The following is a 22,875-nucleotide window of genomic DNA, read 5'->3' as shown; positions in this document are numbered from 1 at the left end:
ATATAATTCTATTATGTATAAATTACATGAACATAATATAATATATTATACAATATATAATAGAAAAATAATATTCTGTCATATTGTTTCATAATTATAAAATGTCCCATCCTGGTATTTTTTTTTTTACATTTCCATGCGTTATATGAGTTTAGATTTTTTGATGGACTAGGTAAAAGAGGAGATTCTTTGCATCAATTGCTATCTACTTTAATCATTGAATGGGTGTGGCCTCAGTCAAATAGAAACTTGAAGACTTTAGCTTAAAAAGATCTCCCATGGCATCCAAGGCCATCTCCCATTGTCTTGATCTATATCTTGCTACTGGAGCCAAATGTCTCTGGAGGGGAAAATGAGGCAGGTGACCTTGTATAGCCCTCCCTCATTTAAATCCAGTTTATTTGCATGTCATAGAATCACCTCCCTGATGTCATAGTTCTCTTCAAGAATGAAGATCAAACAACAACAATTCAATTTTTCATGTTCAATGCTATTTTAGTATAGTGATAATGACAATGATAATTAGCATTTATATGGAACTTTAAGGCTTGCAAAATGCTCTACATATATCGTCTGGTTCCCTTATCTGTATGACATTTCATTTCATGAATGTTTGCTTTGTTTCCAGTTTTTTGTACCACAAAATGCTAATAAGCATCTTGGTGTATATCAAGCAATTCTTTTCATAACTTTGTAGACTATCTTCAGATTCTAAAAAGAATTACCTTAAGTACTACAAACTGTGGAAGGCTTTCCTTATTTTCTTTATCTGATAATCCTTTTCCTCCAATCTATCGTGCGTATATCTAATATATACCAATTGATGTATGTATTGTTTTCCTAGTACATGGTGAGCTCCTTGAGAGCAGAGACTGTATTTTTGCCTTTTTAAAAAAAAAATACAATGCCAGGCACATAGTAAGCATTTGATAAATTCTTTTTTGATTGATTGAGTCATGACTTCATATTGGTCTTTCCCGCCCATAATTTGATTTTCCTCCCTATTCTTTTTGATAAGTTTAGTAAAAGGTTCATCAATTTTGTTAGTATTTTCAAAGAACCCATTTTTACTTTTATAGTCTTATTTTCCACTTTGTAAATTTCTCCTTTAATTTCTAAGATTTTCTCCTTTTTGTTATTTTGATTTATTTCCTTATTTTTATGGTTTTTAAATTGCATATTTAATTTATAATTTTTAAGCTTTTTCAATATTGCTAATATATATTTTCAAAGATATGCATTTTCCTCTGCTGCTTTCTGAATACCAGAAATTTTATTATCCTGTTTCCTCATTTCCACTCTCATATGATTTGTTCTCTGAATCACTCATTTGAAACTGATGACAATGTCAAAACAAAAGGTACATATAAACATAATTAAATTAATTAATGAGTGAATTGGGCTAAAAAATAAACTAAGAAGTCAATCAACTCCTCCTCAGACTATACAAGAACAGAGTTTGAATCCCATTAGCTACTTTTGCCAGAGATAAAAAGGAGTGAGGCTCAATACAGGATTCTATTTCTAACTATTAAGGGCATGCAAATGACTGGCATGGACTAAGGAGGACTAGTTCTTACCATTTGTTCCTGAAAATACAATGTTAGTATACTCAAGAAACTGAGAGACATAGCAAGGTATCCACACTTTCTGCTTGTTTTTATAGAATAGACTAAGGTTCATTGAATATTTGAAGAGAATCTTATAGGTAATGATGCTCATCCTTACTAGATGACAGGATGAGGCACAGAAATATTAGTTGACATAATGAAATCTAGCCCAGGTTTTCATTTAAGGGTCCTCAAACAAAACCACAGCTTTGATTCATTGTTCAGAACCAAAAATAATTTAAGTTTTAGCTTTTGCTCTGCCAAGATGAATCAAAATCTCTGATACTCATGCCTTTTTTCCATTCTTTTTCCTGAACTTTATTATGCCCTTCACCTGTCCGCTCCAATCTCCAAGACAAAGCTGATCTAATCTATCTTGAAAACTCCCCGGCAGGGCCTTTCCCTTTCTATTAATAGATCTACAATCTATCTCTTCAAGCCCTCCTCCAATCCCACTTCCATTTTAAAAACTTATCCCTTGACCATGTCAGGTGACCATGGCTTCTTCTTGTGCATGATCTTGGTTATTATCTTGACAGAGCAGTATAGGGAAGACATAGCTATAATATCCTACCTTCAAATTCTGGAAGAGATTTCTCTCCCAGTATGGAAAGGGAAGTAGAAGTAGGTATAGGAACAGAGGGGAAATTGGAAAGAAAAGTTATCAATGCTGGAGACTAGTTCTACTCAAGTCACCCCAAATAATGACTAATTGATATTGTAGAATGCCCTGATAGTAATGTCCAGATTCATTTCTGCTCAACAGTTGGCTATAACCTCATTTCTATAAAGGAGTGTGTTCCTATGGAAAGTGCCATCTGCATCCAGAGAGAACTGTGGAGACTGAATGTGGATCGAAGCATAGTATAATGTTTTGTTTGTTTGTTTGCCTTGTCTTTTTCATGTTTTTTCCCTTTTGGTCTGATTTTTCTTACACAACATAACAAATATGGAAATATATTTGAAAGGATTGTACATATTTAACCTATATCAGATTGCTTGCTGTCTTATGCAGAAGGGAAGTGAGAGAGGCAGGGAGAAAAATTTGGAACATAAAAACTTACAAAAATAAATGTTGAAAACTATATTTAAATTTCACATGTTTAACATATATTAGATTACTTGCAACCTAGGGGAGGGAGTTAGGGGAAAGGGAGAAGAAAAAAATGGGAACAGCTGGGAGCAGAAGAAGGAATGCTAAAATCTATGCATGTTTTGAAAATAAAAAGCTTTTAAAAAAGAAAACCCCCATCTTTACATATATTTGAAAAAAATACTATTGAGAAGAAAAAATCAAAGAATTGTGAATTTCTATACATGCTATGTCTTCGGGAGTTAATTATGACTGGAAAATGACTTTTGGATCTCTGTTCAGTTAGTTGAAAAGTATGGCCTTGTGTATCTGGGGCTGCAGAGAGGAACTATGTTGTATGGATATGAAACAATAAAGGAAGTTCTGATTGATCAAGGAGATGAATTTGTAAAAAGAAATTCACTATCAATAGTTCAGGATATCTTCAAAGGATACAATCCTTAAAGATTTCCTAAAGTTAGCTATAATTATTTTATCATGGAGCTCTATGATAAAATTCTGTACTGTTCCAAAGTACAGAAGTGGAATGTCACTCAAAGAGCTATGGAAAGGGAAATGATAGGTATGGCTTGATTGTAATATAACTCCAACAAGAAATTAAACATGAAGATTGGGATAAACGATGTCATCAAAAATATGTGATTAAAAAGAAGATTGGCTGTTTATGTGGCAAGAGCAAGGACTGACAGCTAAAATTAGAATAAGGTTTGTCATGTGTACAGGTATTATTGATCTGTACTTTACAGATGAGGAAATTGGTACTTCAAAGAAATATCTCTCTTGTCCCGTCTCCCAGATGGATTATACTTTCTTGACATGGTTCTTAAGTACTCAGTGGGGTTGATAGGTATCCTAGTTGGGAGTCATAATTCCCCTAATAAACCACTTTGGTCTCTAGATGGATTTGGATCATAATTTAGCACAGTTTCTATACATCATCAGTCCCACTAAGTTCAGGTCCAAAAGCAGTATAACTATCATATAAGTTCTTTCATCGGATTGATGTCCTGAAAGTCACTCCTAATGTCCCTTTCTCCTTGCTCCTTGGGTTTATGATGCTGTTCTGGCTGCAAAATCTGGCCTGGATTCTGACTCCCAGAAGGCTTGTTCTCTCAGTTTACAACTTCCACAATTGATGACTTTATTCCCTATACCTGGAAAAAAAGTGCCAAAAAGGCCTCATATGGCTTCAGAGAGGGAAGGAAGAAAAGTGCTTCCTTTTTAAGTATAGCCAAACACTGTGAGTGAAGGAATCACCTTGTTGCAAATGCAACAACATGGCCATGGCTGACTCAGGCTATTTTTAAAGATGTTGACAATTGTAGCTACTCAATCAATGGAAAAAGACTTCTTGAAATCAAAGAGGAATAGTCACAGAATGTCCGTCCCTGCTCCCATCTTTCCAAAACACTTCCCTCATATGTCATCATGACTCTCTCAGAAACTCCTCTCTATAATCCTCCACAGTATAAAGCATTATCTTAGCTAGTTGTTGAGGATCTTTAAAGATATTAAACATTCTCCCATTAAACTAACATGTATGTCCTTAGGAAAAAGAATGGCATTCAAATAAATCACATTTGTTTGTTCCCATTCACTTGGTGGTTGGTAAGAAGGGCCATGATTTGAACAGTCAAATGAGGTTATCTAATGTCTCCATCACTGAGTTATATTGGAAAGTAAACATAAAGGGACAAGCAAAGGACTAAGACCTTAGATAATTCAGCTGGTTTAGTCAATTGAATAGCAACAGATAGTTCATTTGGGAAAATATAATATGGATCATTATTTAAAAGGACATAGAAAAAAAAAGTTAAAATTTAAAAAACTTATATATATATATATTTATATAAAATTAATTTTTAAAACATATATATATATATATATATATAAAATTAAATATAATAAATGACCAAATAGGATTTATATCAGGAATTCAGTGCTGGTTCAATATTAGGAAAACTATTAGCACAATTGATTATGTGAATAACCAAACTAACAGAAGTCATATGATTATCTTAATAGATGCAAAAATTAACATATTTAACATTTATGAGATTACCTGCCATCTAGGGGAGGGAGTGGAGGGAAGAAAGGGAAAAGTTAGACAGAAGTTTTTGCAAGGGTCAATGTTGAAAAATTAACCATGCATATGTTTTGTCAATAAAAAGTTATAATTAAAAAAAATAGGTGCAGAAAAAGCATTTGACAAAATCTAATACCCATTCCTATTATAAACACTAGCAAGTATAGGAATAAATGGAGTTTTCCTTAAAATAATCAATAGCATCTATTTAAAACCATCAGCAATATATGGTTTTGGAAGTGTTTTGGAGAGATGGAAGCAGGGATGGACATTCTGTGACTGTCTCTCCATGGTCTACCACATCAACATATATGTAATAAGATCCATTCCCAATAAGATACGGGTGAAACAAGGCTTTTTCTTTCTCAGGTTTTCCCTTTTTGATCTGATTTTTCTTGTGTAGCATGATGACTGTGGAAGTTTGTATAGAAGAATTTCACATGTTTAACATACATTGGATTACTTGCTGTGTAGGGAAGAGGGTGGGGGGAAGAGAGGGAAAATAAAATTGGAACACAAGGTTTTGCAAGAGTGAATGTTGAATATATAGGACTGCTTGCCATCTTGGGGGGAGGGGTGTGGGGGGAGGAAGGGGAAAAAACTAAACATAAGCGAGTGCAAGGGATAATGTTGTAAAAAAATTATCCTGGCATGGATTCTGTCAATACAAAGTTATTATTAAATAAAATAAAATTTAAATTAAAAAAAAATACAAGCAAAAAACCAAAAAACAAACAAACAAAAAGAGTGAATGTTGAAAATTATCTATGCATATGTTTTGAAAATAAAAAAAGCTTCATTAAGAAAAATTTCTTGCAAATTAAGACAACTCTGAGATACCACTTACACACCTGTCAGATTGGCTAAGATGACAGGAAAAATAATGATGAATGTTGGAGGGGATGCGGGAAAACTGGGACACTGATGCATTGTTGGTGGAGTTGTGAATGAACCCAACCATTCTGGAGAGCAATCTGGAATTATATTATGCCCAAAAAGTTATCAAATTGTGCATACCCTTTGATCCAGCAGTGTTTCTATTGGGCTTATACCCCAAAGAGATACTAAAAAAGGGAAAGGGACCTGTATGTGCCAAAATGTTTGTAGCAGCCCTGTTTGTAGTGGCTAGAAGCTGGAAAATGAATGGATGCCCATCAAGTGGAGAATGGCTGGGTAAATTGTGGTATATGAATGTTATGGAATATTATTGCTTTGTAAGGAATGACCAGCAGGATGAATACAGAGAGGCTTGGAGAGATCTACATGAACTGATGCTAAGTGAAATGAGCAGAACCAGGAGATCACTTTACACTTAGACAACGATATTGTATGAGGATGTATTCTGATGGAAGTGGATTTCTTTGACAAAGAGACGTAACTGAATTTCAATGGATAAATGATGGACAGAAACAGCTACACCCAAAGAAGGAACACTGGGAAACGAATGTGAACTATTTGCATTTTTGGTTTTCTTCCCGAGTTATTTTTGCCTTCTGAATCCAATTCTCCCTGTGCAATAGGAGAACTGTTCGGTTCTGCAAATATGTATTGTATCTAGAATATACTGCAACGTATCTAACACATATAGGACTGCTTGCCATCTTGGGGAGGGGATGGAGAGAGGGAGGGAAAAAATCGAAACATAAGCGAGTGCAAGGGATAATGTTGTAAAAAAATTACCCTGGCATGGGTTCTGTCAATATAAAGTTATTATTAAATAAAATAAAATTTAAAAAAAAAAGAAAAATTTCTTCCCTTCTTTAGGCCTCAGTTTCTTTACCTCTTAAAATGAGCAGATTGGATCAAATGACATCTCAAGTACTTTCCATCACTAGCTATATATTGATAACTTCTTTATTAGTGGAAGCTCTTAATTCTAGTCCCCAAAACATTCCCAATGCTGTCCTCCATCTTTCATGACATTAAAGGAATTTATTAACCTAGTTTGGTTTGACCTAGGGTGGGCACTTCCTGGATATGAGTAACTGCTAGATAAGAGGTAACATTATGCTTTTGTTCCCTAGAAATTTATGTGAGTGGGTATTCATATCATCAAGATTTGCTTGTACTAAAGATTGAGCTTTACTAAATCAGGGTACAAGTATAGCCAAATACTCAAAAATCTGAGGAGAAGGGGAAACTCAACTGTCCCTCAGGTTTCTCTGGCTATCTACCAGAAATCAGCATCCTGAAAAAGACAGACAAAGAAATACTAGTGAAATGACTGAATAAGTTATAGTATATGAAAGTGATAGAATAATATTGCTGTATTAAAAATGATGAATAAACTGATTTTAGAAAGCCTGGAAAGATTTAATGAACTAATGCTGAGTGAAACAAGCAGAACCAGGAATCCATTTTATACTGCAACAGGAAGATTATGGAATGATCAACTATCACAGACTTGTTTCTTCTCAGCAGTTCATTTATCCAAGGCAATCCCAATAAACTTTGAGTGGAAAACATAATCCACATTGAGAGAAAGAACTATGGAGAATGAATGCAAATCAACACTTTATGTTTACTTTTTTTTCCTTTTTCTTCTGTTTTATTTTTCCCTCATGGTTTTTCCCTTTTGTTCAGATTTTTCTCTTCCGATGTGATTCATAATGAAATATAGATATATATTAAAAATGAATATACATGTATAACTAATAAATAAATGGATAAGTGAATGAATGGTTAAATAAATAAATAAATAGGAGAAGTGCTTGTGTCAGGGAAAATGCCAATGGATCCCAATATAGCCTTGGATGGTTTTCAGATGTCATAGTGTTCCGTGGTAGCAGGCAGTCTTTTAACTACCAGAAATGAACTGGTTTTTCTCTCTCTGCCTATCATCCTGATCCTCTATCCCAGTAATAGCAAAGTAATAACTCATCTGTCAATAACTCAACAATCTCTTTGGTTTTAGGGTCGACCCAATCTGTTTTGATCCTTCTCCAGCCATGGTGATGACAATATCCTTGTCTATAGTCATTTCTTCTGATGAACTGAATTTCTTAGAATCCCTTTGATGAACTTTTGTACTCAGAGAGCTGCCAAGAACTTCTTCTTTTACAAGAGGTTCTTTGGACTTTCCACTTGGTCAAAAGTCCTCAACTTCTTTCAGCAATTCAAAACCCCCCATACTTCATATTTGTTTTGGGAGCAGAGTAAAGTTGTGAGTTCAAATCTTGCATCAGACACTTATTAGTTATGTAACCTTAGGCAAATTATATAACCCTTGTCTGTTTTAATTTCCTCCTTAAAATGATGGTAACCTCTTCTTTCTGCCAGGGTTGATATGAGGATAAAATAAAAAATTATATGTGCAGTTCTTCATAAGTCTCATGGTACAATATAAATGATAGCTATTATTATTATTGTCATGCTACAACAGCTAGATGGTACAGTGGATCGAGGTCAGACCTGGAGTCAGAATCCTCTCCCTGAGTTCAAATCTGGCCTCAGACACTAATTGAGTGACCTTGGACAAGTCATCTAACCTTGTTTGCCTGAGCTTTCTCATCTATAAAATGAACTGGAGAAAGAAATGATAAAATTCAAGGGTCTCTGTCAAGAAAACCCCCAAGGGGGTCATAAGGAGTTAGACATGATAAAAAAAAAAACAACAATGTCCCACCTTGAGAAAACTTTATTTCCCAAGGTACAGAGCTATAAACACATACATACTCTATTCAGAAATAGGGGGGTATATGGGATAATAAAATGAGTAGAAAGAGACCTGAAATGTCATCTTAGTATAATACAACTTCAAGACCTGTGCAACTGATAAATTTTGTCGTGGGCATGAGAAAGAACACTAGGGTAAGGTATGAAATATGAAAGAATAGGTGAATTTTAGAGTATCAGTAGTTCTGTCTCATAAGTTACTCACAAACATTTATTAGCTAACATCTGGCAAGGCATAAAGAGGTACTGGTCAACTTGTATATTATCCAAGTACAGTATTTTGTTTCTTTGCTGTTAATGTTGTCCTTCAAATTATCATAGTCATTGCATCTATACCTATCTTGTTTCTGTATATTACCTTTTGCATATAAATTCACATAAATCTTCTAATTTTTCTTTCTATTCTTCATGATTATTGTGTCTTATAGTGTCATAATAGTAGATTACTACTACTACTTCTTTGGCCATTCCCCAATAGATGGATATCTACTTTGCTGTCAGTTCTTCACTGAAACTCTGATTTGTGCTTCAGATCTCTATATTTGGACTGAAGTATGCTTAATATATGCATACCAGGTACAATTTGAAGGGATTGTGTGGTGTTTTTCTTCTTTAATATAATATAAGATGATGGTTCTCTCTGGGAGAAAGCAGGTTTCTCAGGGAGATTTTCTGGAGGCAGCCATAATATCAGTTCAGATCAATAATTACCCCAAATGCAAATGCAAATGGTAAAAATACAAATGTTTATTTCTCCTTCCAAGTATTGTCTCTTTCCTTGGGCCCGGATAGCTAGATTCTTAGAGGCCTATCTTTCTGCTCGGTTCTGAGAGCTCCTGCAGCTTTGTCCTTTGCCTCTGCTCCCTTCAGCCTCCAGCCAGCACAAAGATGAATCTGTCTCTCTTGCCTTCCAAAGTAATTCTCTCCTGGCTCTAGCCCAACTCCGACTCCTGGATTCTTCTGACTTGATGCTCCCCTCTCCATGTAATTTGGCTGGATTCTCCCCACTGGGCCTCTGCTTTCTTCTTATATACCAGAGAAAGGGATTATGGGTTTTCTCCCATAGTGCTCTCTGGCCCTAAGAGCTTCAAGAAGGTGTGAATTCACAAAGTTACAAAGTTTACTTTGTGAATCTCCCATACGTGTGAACTCCAATGTGTAAAGGTGTAAACACAAGCATTGTATCAATTACAATGAGTTAACACTAGGATTCTAACATCTCCCTTGAGTTATCACCTTGTTTCAAGTTAACACTAGGATTCCAACAGGATTGTGATTTATTTCCAATGGAGTAATGATGTAACAGGGAAGACTACACTTTCAAAGGTAGAGTAAAGTAAACACATATCAACTCTCTTCAAGAAAACTTTCCCACAAAAGACGTTTGATAGTAGGGTGTTATAGGTGGAATCTGACCAGGCTAATCAGGTACCTTTGCTTCAGAATTCATATGAAACAAGACACTTATAGCCCATATAACAGTTAACAAAATGAGCTTTCCTTAGTTATAAAATGGCAAGGACATTCAGAAAAAGGAAGAAAAAAGGATGTTCCCCAAGGATATAATGGATCCAAATGAGTGCAACTTTCCTTTATATCTATTGGTCATGCAGCTGGTCTGTGGTCTGAAGTTTAAGGGAAGAGCTCTGGCCCCTCATGTCTTAGCTAGGTTGTGCTCAGGTGACCAGAAGGCTCTGTCAACATCCTGACCTTTAAACTCCTTTATATAATTGTTCCACTAGAAATGATGAGCAGCTGATTTTAGAAAGACCTGAAAGTTTTACATGAACTGATGCTGAGTAAAACAAATAGAAACAGGAATACAGTCACACTAAGAATGTGTGATGATCTACTATGAAAGACTTGGTTCTTCTCAGCAATTCAGTGATCCAAGGCAATCTCAATAAATTTTGGATAGAAAACACCATCTTTATGCAGAGAGGGAACTATACAAAATGAATGTAAATCAACACATACTATGTTTACTTTTTTCTCTTTTTCTTTTGTTTTTTTTTCTCTCTTAGGGTTTTTCCCTGTTGTTCTAATTTTTCTTTCCCAACATAATTCATAAAGAAATGAGTATTTTGGGGCAGCTAGGTGGTGCAGTTGATAGAGTACTAGCCCTGACGTCAGGAGAACCCCAGTTCAAATTTGGCTTCAGACACTTAACACTTCCTAGCTGTGTAACCCTGGGCAAGTCACTTAACCCCAATTGCCCCAGCCAAAAACAAACAAACAAACAAACAAACAAACTAATGCACGTGTATAACCATGTATAACCAGAAAAAAAGAAAACAATAAAAAAATGAGAAAAATAACCAAAAAACCCAAAACACACACACACACACACACACACACACACGCCAAAAACCAGTGTAATCATTCCCTGAAGTGGAGACCAGTTATGGAAGGATAAAGACCAGAAACCCCAAGCTTCTCTTAACCTCTTTGGGTGGAATCTTGGATTTGAGCATCTGGTCCATTTGGTGGGTGATACCAAATCTTTGTAAGTTATAATAGTTCTTCTAGTACAAAGTGGTGATGATGAATAGGAACAGCACCAGAAAACATTAGGGATTCAGACCAGATAAAGACTTTCTTTACAAAATCACCTAGCCATGTCTTAGGTTAGGAAGTTTCTAAGAAGATGGCTAAGAGATCATTGCCTTCCTGGGTGCACTGTGTTACAAACTCAGAGTTGATACCAAGAATCTCCCTGTACCATTTGCCAAAATGTCTTCCTTCCTTAAAGATACATTGAAGGAATACCAAATATTTATCCTATTAGGACTCTTCTGAGGTCTCACTTCTCCCATAGAAGAAGGGTAGACAATTTCACCTCTTCCATTTTGTCAGAAATCAAGTCACCTCCCAGCAACGCCTCCCCTTGCTAAGTTTTGCCCTCCACCTGTAGGAATTGTCCAATGACAGATTCTAGTAAGCAAAAGGCTGTACTGGATCTATCTTTGTCACTTTCCTTAGCAGTGAAATAGCCATTCTTCGAAACTAGAGAATAAACCTCAATTTGTTGCTCTTGTCTTAGGAAAAGGCAAATCTCTCTCTTCTCATACACTTAAACTTACAAAAGGCATCCTGTGAAGTTTGCATAAATATAGTCATTTACCTACAGGTTAGAGAAGGGAAAGAGGCTCGGTTGTGACTAATAAATAAGCATACTCTAAAGCTAACTATTCTCATTAGATAAAGAATGGCCACAGTAGCAAAGAAACTTGTTGAAGCAGCATTTATTCTTTGTTTACACATGATGTAATCAAAAGGAACAAAGCCCAAATTCCATTTCATTCTAGGATCATTGGTTAGTCAGTCCCATCCCTTACTTGGCCATCAGTCATTGCTAATTTTGCAATTGTGGTCTGGCATTTCTTTGAATTTTCTGGCTGCCATGGATCTGTGGGATCTTACCAACTTTGTCCTTGTGGCTATTGTCTTATTCTTGTTTTTCCAGTTAGTATGCAGCAAAGGATCTAAAACAAGTGTCCCTCCTGGCCCAACTCCTCTTCCCATCCTTGGGAACATGCTACAGTTGGACTCCAAGAATTTTCTCACATCTTTAGACAAGGTAAGGGGGCTTTATCCAATGTAATATCAGAAGGGCCATCTTTGGGTAATTCCCATGACAATTAAATGTCATGTTAACAGTCTCAGATTCAACTATTTTAGTTCAATTCAATTTCAACAGGGATTCAAGTATTTTCTATATACCAGACACTACTCCTACTCTGGAAATACAAAGATAAAAAGAAGAGAGTTTCTATCCCCAGAAATCTTATATTCTATTAAAGAAACACAGCACAGAAAAGCAATTATAAGATATATGCATTTGGGGTGGAGGTTAACTCTAGCAATTAGGAGAAAGAAAAAAGTTTCTTTACTAGCTAAGAAATAGAGTAGTAGAATAGGTTAGGTACACAAGAAACAATATACAGTCAATGAGTATAGTAATCTAGTGTTTGATAAAGTTTTGATACGGAATGAAGTAACAGGACCTGAAAAAATGATATGAAAAATTGTAGTAATAGAATAAAAAGGCCACTGAAGTGAAGTCCAGTGATATGTAATTTATTATAAGGATTAATTTGGATTCTGAGAAGAGCTGAGGAAATCTACTCATTCTTTTACTTGGACAAGTGTGGAGGCATAGCCTTGAAACAAACACTATCAATCATGTTCACAATGTGTTAGAGGGATTTGCTTTGTTACAAAGAAGTCTTATGGGTGGGTAAGAGTTCTATATTTGGAACTGAAAACAATGTCAAAACAAAAGGCACCAATATATATTAATGAATTAATGAATGAACTGGGCTAAAAAATATATATGGGAAATCAATCAGCTCCTCCTTAGACTATATAAGAACAGAACCCATTGGTATAGGATATAGAGACCTCTGTATAACTGATAATTCCTAAATTCTGGAGCTGATTTATTTACCCAAAGAAAATAGGTTAAAACCTGCATGTTATCATTTTTTAAAACTACCTGGGGGAAAAAAGAAAACCTACTGAAACCTTCTAAATGATTTGAATTCAGAAAGACCTAAAGTCTGGTTGATATTAATTTGTTTGGAAAATCCTTTTGTTAATGATGAAATAAAAGGCCAACTTCAAACTTCCAAAAAGGGCATTAGGGAAAGTGAATGAGAGAGGTTTTATTGAACTTTCCAATAAAAGCAATAATGTAGTAGGAAGAGAAAGGAAAATATCTAATAAATAATGGGGCTCCTTATGGATTGTTGATTCCCTTGCTAACAGAGTTCAAATTCCATTAACAGGGAGGTATGTAAACAATAATTTCCATTAAATATAAAATCAGACCATTTAGAATTATTTCTCTTAAACAACAGGAAAACATTCACAGCACAAAATAGTCAATAAATATAACACCTTTTGGGATAAGAATTCATTATTTGACAAAAACTGCTGGGAAAATTGGAAACTAGTATGACAGAAACTAGACATTGACCCATACCTAATACCCTATACCAAGATAAGGTTGAAATGTATTAATGATTTAGATATAAAGAGTGATATTATAAGCAAATTAGAAGAACAAAGGATAGATAGTTCACTTCTTAGATCTGTGGAGAAGGAAGAAATCTGTGGCCAAAGAACTGGAGTTCATTATTGAATACAAAATAAATAATTTTTATTATAATAAGTTAAAAAGTTTTTGTAGAACAAAACTAAAGCAGACAAGATTTGAAGGGAAGTAAATAAAGTAATAAACATTTTTAAAATATATAAAGAATTGACTCAAATTTATAAGAATTCAAGTCATTCTCCTATTGTTAAATGGTCAAAGGATATAAACAGACAATTTTCAGATGAAGAGATTGAAACTATTTCTAGTCATATGAAAAGGTGTTCTAAGTCACTATTGATCAGAGAAATGCAAATTAAGACAGTTCTCAGGTACTACTGCACACCTTTCAGATTGGCTAAGATGATAGGAAAAGATAATGATGAATGTTGGAGGGAATATGGGAAAACTGGGACACTAATACATTGCTGGGGTGGTCCAAGATTGATCCTGATCTCGTGATCATCATCTAGAGCCACAGAAGTTATGGTATATAAATGTTATGGGTTATTATTGTTCTATAAGAAATGATCAGTAGACCCCAGAGGATCTACAAAAAAGCTATTGGAAATAATCCACAACTTTAGCTAAGTTGCAAGACACAAAATAAATCCACATAAATCATCAATATTTTTATACATCACCAACAAAATCCAACTGCAAGAGATACAAGGAGACATTCCATTTAAAATAACTATCGATAGTATAAAATATTTGGGAATCTATCTAGCAAGGGAAAGTCAGGAACTATATAAGCAAAACTACAAAACACTTTCCACACGAATAAAGTCAGATCTAAACAATTGGAAAAATATTAAGTGCTTGTGGACAGGTCGGGCGAATAGAATAAATTAATCTATTTATTTAGTGCTATGCCAATCAGACTCCCAAGAAGCTATTTTTACTGACCTAGAAAAAATAACAAAATTCATCTGAAAGAACAAAAGGTCAAGAATTTCAAGGGAACTAATAAAAAAAAATCAAATAAAGGTGGCCTAGCTGTTCCAGATCTAAAACTATATTATAAAGCAGAGGTCATCAAAAATCATTTGGTATTGACTAAGAAATAGACTAGTTGATCAGTGGAATAGGTTAAGTTGACAGGACAAAATAGTCGATAACTATAGTAATCTAGTGTTTGACAAACCCAAAGACCCGAGCTTTTGGGATAAGAATTCACTATTTGACAAAAAGTGTTGGGAAAATTGGAAAATAATATGGCAAAAACTAGGCTTTGACCCACACTTAATACCGTACACCAAGCAAGGTCAAAATGGGTTCATGATCTAGACATATAGAATGAGATTATAAATAAATTAGAAGAACATAGGATAGTTTCCCTCTCAGACCTGTGGAAGAGGAAGGAATTTGTGACCAAAAAACTAGAGATCCTTTATTGATCACAAAATAAAAAATTTTGATTATATTAAGTAAAAAAGTTTTTGTACAAACAAAACTAATAGAAACAAGATTAGAAGGGAAGCAATAAATTGGGAAAACATTTTTACAGTCAAAAGTTCTGATAAAGGTCTCATTTCCAAAATATCTAGAGAATTGACTCTGATTTATAAGAAATCAAGCCATTCTCCAGTTGATAAATGGTCAAAGGATATGAACAGACAATTTTTAGATGAAGAAATTGAAACTATTTCTAGTCATATGAAAAGATGCTCCAAATCATTATTGATCAGAGAAATGCAAATTAAGACAACTCTGAGGTACCATTACACACCTCTCAGATTGGCTAAGATGACAGGAAAAAATAATGACAAATGTTGGAGGGGATGTAGGAAAACTGGGACACTGATACATTGTTGATGGAGTTGTGAATGCATCCAAACATTCTGGAGAGCAATTTGGAACTATGCTCAAAAAGTTATCAAACGATGTATACTCTTTGATCCAGCAGTATTTCTACTTGGCTTATATCCCAAACACATCTCAAAGAAGGGAAAGGGACCCACCTATGCAGAAATGTTTGTGGCGGCCCTCTTTGTAGTGGCTAGAAACTGGAAACTGAATGGATGTCCATCAATTGGAGAATGGCTGGGTAAATTGTGGTATATGAATGGAATGTTATTGTTCTGTAAAAAAATGACCAGCAGGATGATTTCAGAGAGACTTGGAGAGACTTACATGAGCTGATGCTAAGTGAAATGAGCAGAACCAGGAGATCATTATACATTTCAGCAACAATAATATATGCTGATCAATTCTAATGGACGTGGCTCTCTTCAACAATGAGATGATTCAAACCAGTTCCAACTGTTCAGTAATGAAGAGAATCAGTTACACCCAGAGAGAGAACTATGGGAAATGAGTGTGGATCACAACATAGCATTTCCACTCTTTCTATTGTTGTTTGCTTGCATTTTTGTTTTCCTTCTCAGGTTTTTTTTTTTAAACTTTATTTCTAGATCCAAATTTTTTGTGCAGCAAAATAACTGAGTAAATATGTATATGTATATTGTATTTAACATATTCTTTAACATATTTAATATGTATTGGTCTACCTGCCATCTGGGAGAGGGAGAGAGGGGAAGAAGGGGAAAAGTTGGAACAGAAGGTTTTGCAAGAGACAATGTTGAAATATTACCTATGCATATATTTTGTAAATAAAAAGCTATAATAAAAAAAGAAAGAAAAAAAGAAAGAAATGATCCGCAGGATGATTTCAGAGACATCTGGAGAGACTCACATGAACTGTTAAATGAAATGAGCAGAACCAGGAGATCATTGTACATGACAACAACAAGATTATATGATCAATTCTGATGGATGGGGCTCTCTTTAACCATGAGATAATTCAGGGCAGTTCCAATGATCTTGTGATAAAGAGACCTATCTACATCCAGAGTGAGGACTGTGGGAAGTGAAGATGGATCAAACAAAAGCATTTTCACTTTTTTTGTTGTTGTTAGCTTACATTTTATTTTCTTTCTCATTTTTTCCCTTTTTGAAATGATTTTTCCTGTGCAGCAAGATAATTGTATAAATATGTATATATATATTGGATTTAACATATATTGGATTACTTAGCATCTAGGGGAGGGAGTGGGGGAAAGGGAGGAAATTTTGAAACACAAGGTTTTGCAAGGGTCAATGTTGAAAAATTATCCATGCATATGTTTTTTTTTTAATTTTTATTTATTTATTTAGTTAATAGCTTTTTATTGACAGAACCCATGCCAGAGTAATTTTTTACAGCATTATCCCTTGCACTAACTTCTGTTCCGATTTTTCCCCTCCTTCCCTCCTTCCCCTCCCCCAGATGGCAAGCAGTTCTTTACATGTTGAATAGGTTACAGTATATCCTAGATACAATATATATGTGCAGAACCGAACAGTTTTCTTGTTGCACAGGGAGAATTGGATTCAGAAGGTATAAATAACCCGGGAAGAAAAACAAAAATGCAAGCAGTTTATATTCATTTCCCAGTGTTCTTTCTTTGGGTGTAGCTGTTTCTGTCCATCTTTGATCCATTGAAACTGAATTAGCTCTCTTTATCGAAGAGATCCACTTCCATCAGAATACATCCTCAAACAGTATCATTGTTGAGGTATATAATGATCTCCTGGTTCTCCTCATTTCACTTAGCATCAGTTCATGTAACTCTCCATGCATATGTTTTGAAAATAAAAAGGTTTAATAAAAAAAAAAAAACAGGAACACAATCTGTTCCAGAAAGAATAGCTTAGACAAAGTAAAACAGCTTCACAAAGGTAATTAAATAAGTGGGTAACTCTCTAGGCCATATTTTGTAAATCAGAATATCTAGAACTGCAAACCTCACACTTCCCCCCCATGCCCAATTGAATTTTATTTTTCCACATATATGTAAAGACAGTTTTCAATATTCATTTTTGTAATATTTTGTGTTCCAAATTTTTCTCCCTCCCTCACTTACCTCCCTTTTCTCCAAGACAGCAAGCAATCTGATATAGATTAAACATGTACAATCCTTTAAAAGATATGTTCATATTTGTCATGTTGTGCAAGGAAAATCAGATCAAAAGGGAAAAAACCATGAGAAAGAAAAAATAAACAAATAAGCCTTTATTTTAAAAGGTGAAAATACTATGCTTCGATGCACATTTAGTCTCAAAAGTTTTCTTTGAAGGAGAAATGAAAAATCATAAAACAAAGTCACAAGTCCCCAGACAAATGTCTAAACAACTTGATGGAATCTTCATCTAAATTAATGCTATTGGAAAATGAGAACCTATTTTCTTCAAAATTTACTTTATAAACCAGAGGTGTTCACTTTCTTAATCACAGAAGGCAGAAAGTCTTATCTCTGCCCTTCTCCCTTCCTTCTAATTCTGGAATAAACCTGGTTCTAGAAGAGAAACATTGAGCCCTAAGTCAAGTATGACTTCTTGATTGGACATTGTAGTCTTTCCAGGATACTTAGACATGTCTGAGATACAATGATAATGATGAGAAAAAGCAACAGCAGTTAGCATTTATATAGTGCCTACTATGGGCCAGGTACTATGCTGAAACTTTTTATAAATTATTTCACTTGGATATAACAAACTTGGAAGTTAAGTACGACTATTATGCCCACTTTACAACTGAAGAAATTGAGGCATAGAGAAGTTAAGTGATTTGCCCGAAATCACAGATTTAGTAAGTTTCTGCTGTCAGATTTGAACTCAGATCTTCCAGGCTCCAAACTCGATATTCTATGTATTGTGACACCTAGCTTCTCCAGAGCTGAAGATGCATCATATGTTTATTTTTTTTTACTTGCATCTGACAGGAGACTTGATTCTATTAGACATCTTCTCCCATCTCAGGTCAAAAACCTTGGTCTTACTTCACTCCATACTTTTTAAAGATATGTAGTGCTAATCAAGTCTGTCACTGAGGTCCTACCATGAAGACTCTTACAAAACATCTGCTTCTTTCTTAGAGGCTCCCCTAATTTCTTACTTCTGATCAATCTATCCAATGGATGGTGAAGCAAATCTAAGGTTGAACCTTATTTTACCAAGAAAGACATCCTTATGCTTAAGTCTTAGGAATAACAGATTCCCAAAGGTTGAAACAAAAGAGTCCCTAATCTTCTAATTAGATTCACAGGACAACCTTCTGGCCTCCTTAATGGGAAATCCCCCCAACTTTATAAAATCAATAAATCATTTTCCTACCATACACCATCTCCAAAACTTAAAGCTATTACCCTGTTCTTCTGTGGAACAGATTTCTGTATTAATATGTAGAAGGAAGTAGACAAGAGGAAAAGAAGAAGGAGTGAGTGGTAAGCTGGGAAAATTGGAAAGAAAAGTTATCAATGTTGTAGCTTCCCCCAAGTCACTCAAAGTGATGACAGTGGTTACTAAGACTGCTTGATAATAGGATAATCTGAGAATAATGTCCAGACTGATTTTTATCCATCAACTGGTTGCAACCTCTTATCTAAAAAGGAGTGTGTTCCTAAAACAGGTGGTAGTGATTTTTAATAAATGTTTTATGAATTTCTGTCCACACTGCGTCTTCAGGGGCTTAATTATGACTGAAAAACTATTTTTGTATCTCTTTTCAGCTGGCTGAAAAGTATGGCCCTGTGTACACGATATACCTGGGGCTACAGAGAGTTATTATTTTGCATGGATATGAAGCAGTAAAAGAAGCTCTGATTGACCAAGGAGATAAGTTTATATACAGAAAATCATTACCAATATTTGAGGAAGTCTTCAAAGAGTATGGTAGGTTTCGGTCCTTAAAGGGTACCTAAAGTTAGCTATTGTCTTTTCTTCCTTCTCCTCTTCTTCTTTTCCTCCTTCTCCTATTCTTCTTCCTCCTCTTCTTCTATTCCTCTTCCTCTCTTTCTCCTTCTCTTCTTTCTTCCCTTCTCTCCTCCTCCCCTTCTTCCTTTTCTCCTTTTTTCCTTCTCTTACTCCTTTTCTTTTTCTTCCTTTTGCTTCTCTTTCTCCTCTTCCTCTTCCTTCTTCTTCCTCCTTCTCATTCACCTTCTCCCTCTTCTTTCATCACTATCACTATTACTCTCCCACACATTCACCTCTCCCACAAAACCGAAAGCAAAAAAATTCCTTTCTTGTAAGAAACAGGTGGTCAAGAAAAACAAATCTATGTAGTATCACTCATACCTGCAGAGGTATATCTCACTCTTTATCTACAGACTTTACTACTTTGACAAGAAAAGAAATATTTGCCAAGAGAATAAATAAATCAATGAAATGACCATATTTGTTTGTCTTCAAAATTGTTATCCTTTACAATCTTGCATTCAATATATGAATTGCTTTCCTGATTCTGTTCACTTTATTCTGAGTATGTTCATACAAATCTTCTCAGGTTTCTGTGAATCTATATTTTCCATCATTTTTTTCCTATTGAAGCTTTTTATTTTCAAAACATATGCCAGGATAATTTTTCACCCTTGCAAAACCTTGTGTTCCAATTCCCCCTCCCTTCCCTTACTCCCTCTTCTAGCTGGCTAGTAATCCAATATATGTTAAACATGGTAAAAAAAAAATTTCATCATTTTTATTATAAAATTATATCCCCTTTTCCAGCTAATTATTTAGCCATTCTCCAATTGATGGGTATCAACTTTATTTCCAACTCTGTGTCATAAGAAAAATAGTTGCTATTTTTTTAAAATGCCCCTTCTCTTTATCTTTGGTCACGTACAGTCATGAAAAGTCTAATGGAAGTACCTCTGAATACAGTTTATTAACTTTGGGAGCATCATCCTAAATTGCTTTCCAGAATGAATGTACTACCTCATAGGTCCAACAACAGTGTATAGGTGAGCTTTCACTACATTCCATAACACTTTTCAATTTCCTTCTTTTTCACTTTTTTGCCAAACTAGTGAGTATGGGTAGAATTATGAAACTATTTTAATTTTAATTTTTCTTATAATTGGTGATTTGGAGAATCTCCCCCATATGCTTTTAATAACTTGCATTTTTTTAAAGTGTCTATTCATATTCTTTGGTCATTTGTCAAAAAGGGATTATTCATCCAGTTTAAAAATCCTACCTATAACAATAGTAATTAAAGAAGCAAAAGTAAATAAAAGAACAGAAATGAATATAACAATAACAATGAAATTATAACATATTTAGAAAACTTCACTGATTCAAAAAGTAAAGTAATAATAGCTAGCATTTACAAAGTGCCTGAAGATTATTAGCAAAGTGCCTAAAAATGTTATCTATTTTCTTGTGCAGCATAACTGTGGAAAGATGTATAGAAGAATTGCACAAGTTTAACCTATATTGGATTGTTTGCTATCTAGGGGAATGGGGGAGGGGAAAGGGAAGGAGAAAAACTTGGAGCACAGGGTTTTGCAAGGGTGAATGTTGAAAATTATCTTTGCATATTTTTTCAAATTAAAACATATTATTAAAAAGGAAAAAAATCAAGTTAAAAAAGAAAAATTATTTAATTTAATCTTCTCAACAATTTTGTGAAGTGAGTATTATTATTATCCCTGTTTTACAAATAAGGAAATTGAATCAGACAGAAATTAATTGGCTTGTCCAGGGTTACACAGCTAGTAAGTGTGTGAGGTCAGATTTGAAGTTATGATGCTGAAGGCAAAAGATGAATTCAGAACTTCCTTCCTTAAGTATAGCATCCCAAGCACTGGACTGTCTAGCTGAGGTATCAGGAAAAAGAAAGTAGTGAAACATCATTTATAATAATGACAGAATGCCACATTTTTTAGGGGTTAATTCACCAAGACACTCATAGGGCTTTTATAAATATAATTAAGAAATAATTTTAGCAGAAGTGAAGAAATAATGACATAATTGGGCAGAGAGAGTCACTATATAATCTAACTTTTTTGTGCAGCATGATAATTATAGAAATATGTATAGAAGAATTGCACATGTTTAACATATTTTGAATTATTTGCCTTCTAGGGGAGGGAATGTAGAGAAGGGAAGCAAAAAATTTGGAACACAAAGTTTTGCAAGGATGAATGTTGAAAATTATCTATGCATATGTTTTAAAAATAAAAAGCTTTAATTTTAAAAAAAAACCTATATGATCTAAGGATGATAACAATATTGTTCAGTCACGTCAGTCATTCTGGAATCTTTATGACCTCATTTAGAGTTTTCTTAGCAAATACACAGGAGTGATTTGCCATTTTTTTTCTCCAGCTCATTTGACAGATGAAGAAACAGACAAACAGGATTAAGTAACTTGCTCAGGGTCACACAAATAGTGAGTCTCTGAGGCCAGTTGTAGGTTTTCCCCCCCAAAGGCAATTGGATTTAAATGACTTGCCCAGGGGATCATACGGCTAGAAGTGTTATATATCTGAGACTGGATTTGAACTCAGATCCTCCTGACTCCAAAGCTGGTGCTCTATCCACTGGGCTACCTAGCTGCCCTTCTGAGGTTGGCTTTGAACTCTAGGCCTGATGTTCTCTCTACTGGATCACATGCTGCATTTAATTGTAGATCTGATGCAATAGCATCAAAACGCATGGGCAAATTCTCCAATTGATAAATGGTCAAAGGATATGAACAGACAATTTTCAGATGATGAAATTGAAACTATTACCACTCGTATGAAAGAGTGTTCCAAATCAATATTGATCAGAGAAATGCAAATTAAGACAACTCTGAGATACCACTACACACCTGTCAGATTGGCTAAAATGACAGGAAAAAATAATGATGAATGTTGGAGGGGATGGGGGAAAACTGGGACACTGATGCATTGTTGGTGGAGTTGTGAACGAATCCAGAATCACTGGAGAGCAATCTGGAATTATGCCCAAAAAGTTACCAAACTGTGCATACCCTTTGATCCAGCAGTGTTTCTATTGGGCTTATATCCCAAAGAAATACTAAAGAAGGGAAAGGGACCTGTATGTGCCAAAATGTTTGTGGCAGCCTGTTTGTAGTGGCTAGAAACTGGAAATTGAATGGATGCCCATCAATTGGAGAATGGCTAGGTAAATTGTGGTATATGAATGTTATGGAATATTGTTATTCTGTAAGGAATGACCAGCAGGATGAATACAGAGAGGCTTGGAGAGACTTACAATGAACTGATGCTAAGTGAAATGAGCAGAACCAGGAGATCATTATATACTTCAATAATGATATTGTATGAGGATGTATTCTGATGGAAGTGGACTTCTTTGACAAAGAGACCTAACTGAGTTTCAATGGATAAATGATGGACAGAAGCAGCTACACCCAAAGAAAGAACACTGGGAAACAAATGTTGCATTTTTGTTTTTCTTCCCGGGTTATTTTTACCTTCTGAATCCAATTCTCCCTGTGCAACAAGAAAACTGTTCGGTTCTG

The 22,875-nt window shown here is 34.8% G+C and overlaps 1 protein-coding gene across 1 annotated transcript in view; it reads left to right on the top strand.

The window, feature by feature from the left end:
* Positions 1-11,849: 11,849 nt before the first annotated feature.
* Positions 11,850-22,875, top strand: part of LOC127551783 (cytochrome P450 2C23-like) — a 31,439-nt gene continuing 20,413 nt past the window's right edge. The window contains exons 1-2 of the mRNA XM_051981856.1: positions 11,850-12,044; positions 19,115-19,277. Of these exons, the coding sequence (XP_051837816.1) occupies positions 11,868-12,044; positions 19,115-19,277 (340 nt within the window). The 5' untranslated portion in view covers positions 11,850-11,867. The remainder of the gene's footprint in view (positions 12,045-19,114; positions 19,278-22,875) is intronic.

The sequence above is a fragment of the Antechinus flavipes genome, chromosome 2 (genome assembly GCF_016432865.1).
Source record: "Antechinus flavipes isolate AdamAnt ecotype Samford, QLD, Australia chromosome 2, AdamAnt_v2, whole genome shotgun sequence".
NCBI lineage: Eukaryota > Metazoa > Chordata > Mammalia > Dasyuromorphia > Dasyuridae > Antechinus > Antechinus flavipes.
Note: the sequence above shows the minus strand (reverse complement) of the source record. Positions and strands in the feature narration are given on the sequence as shown.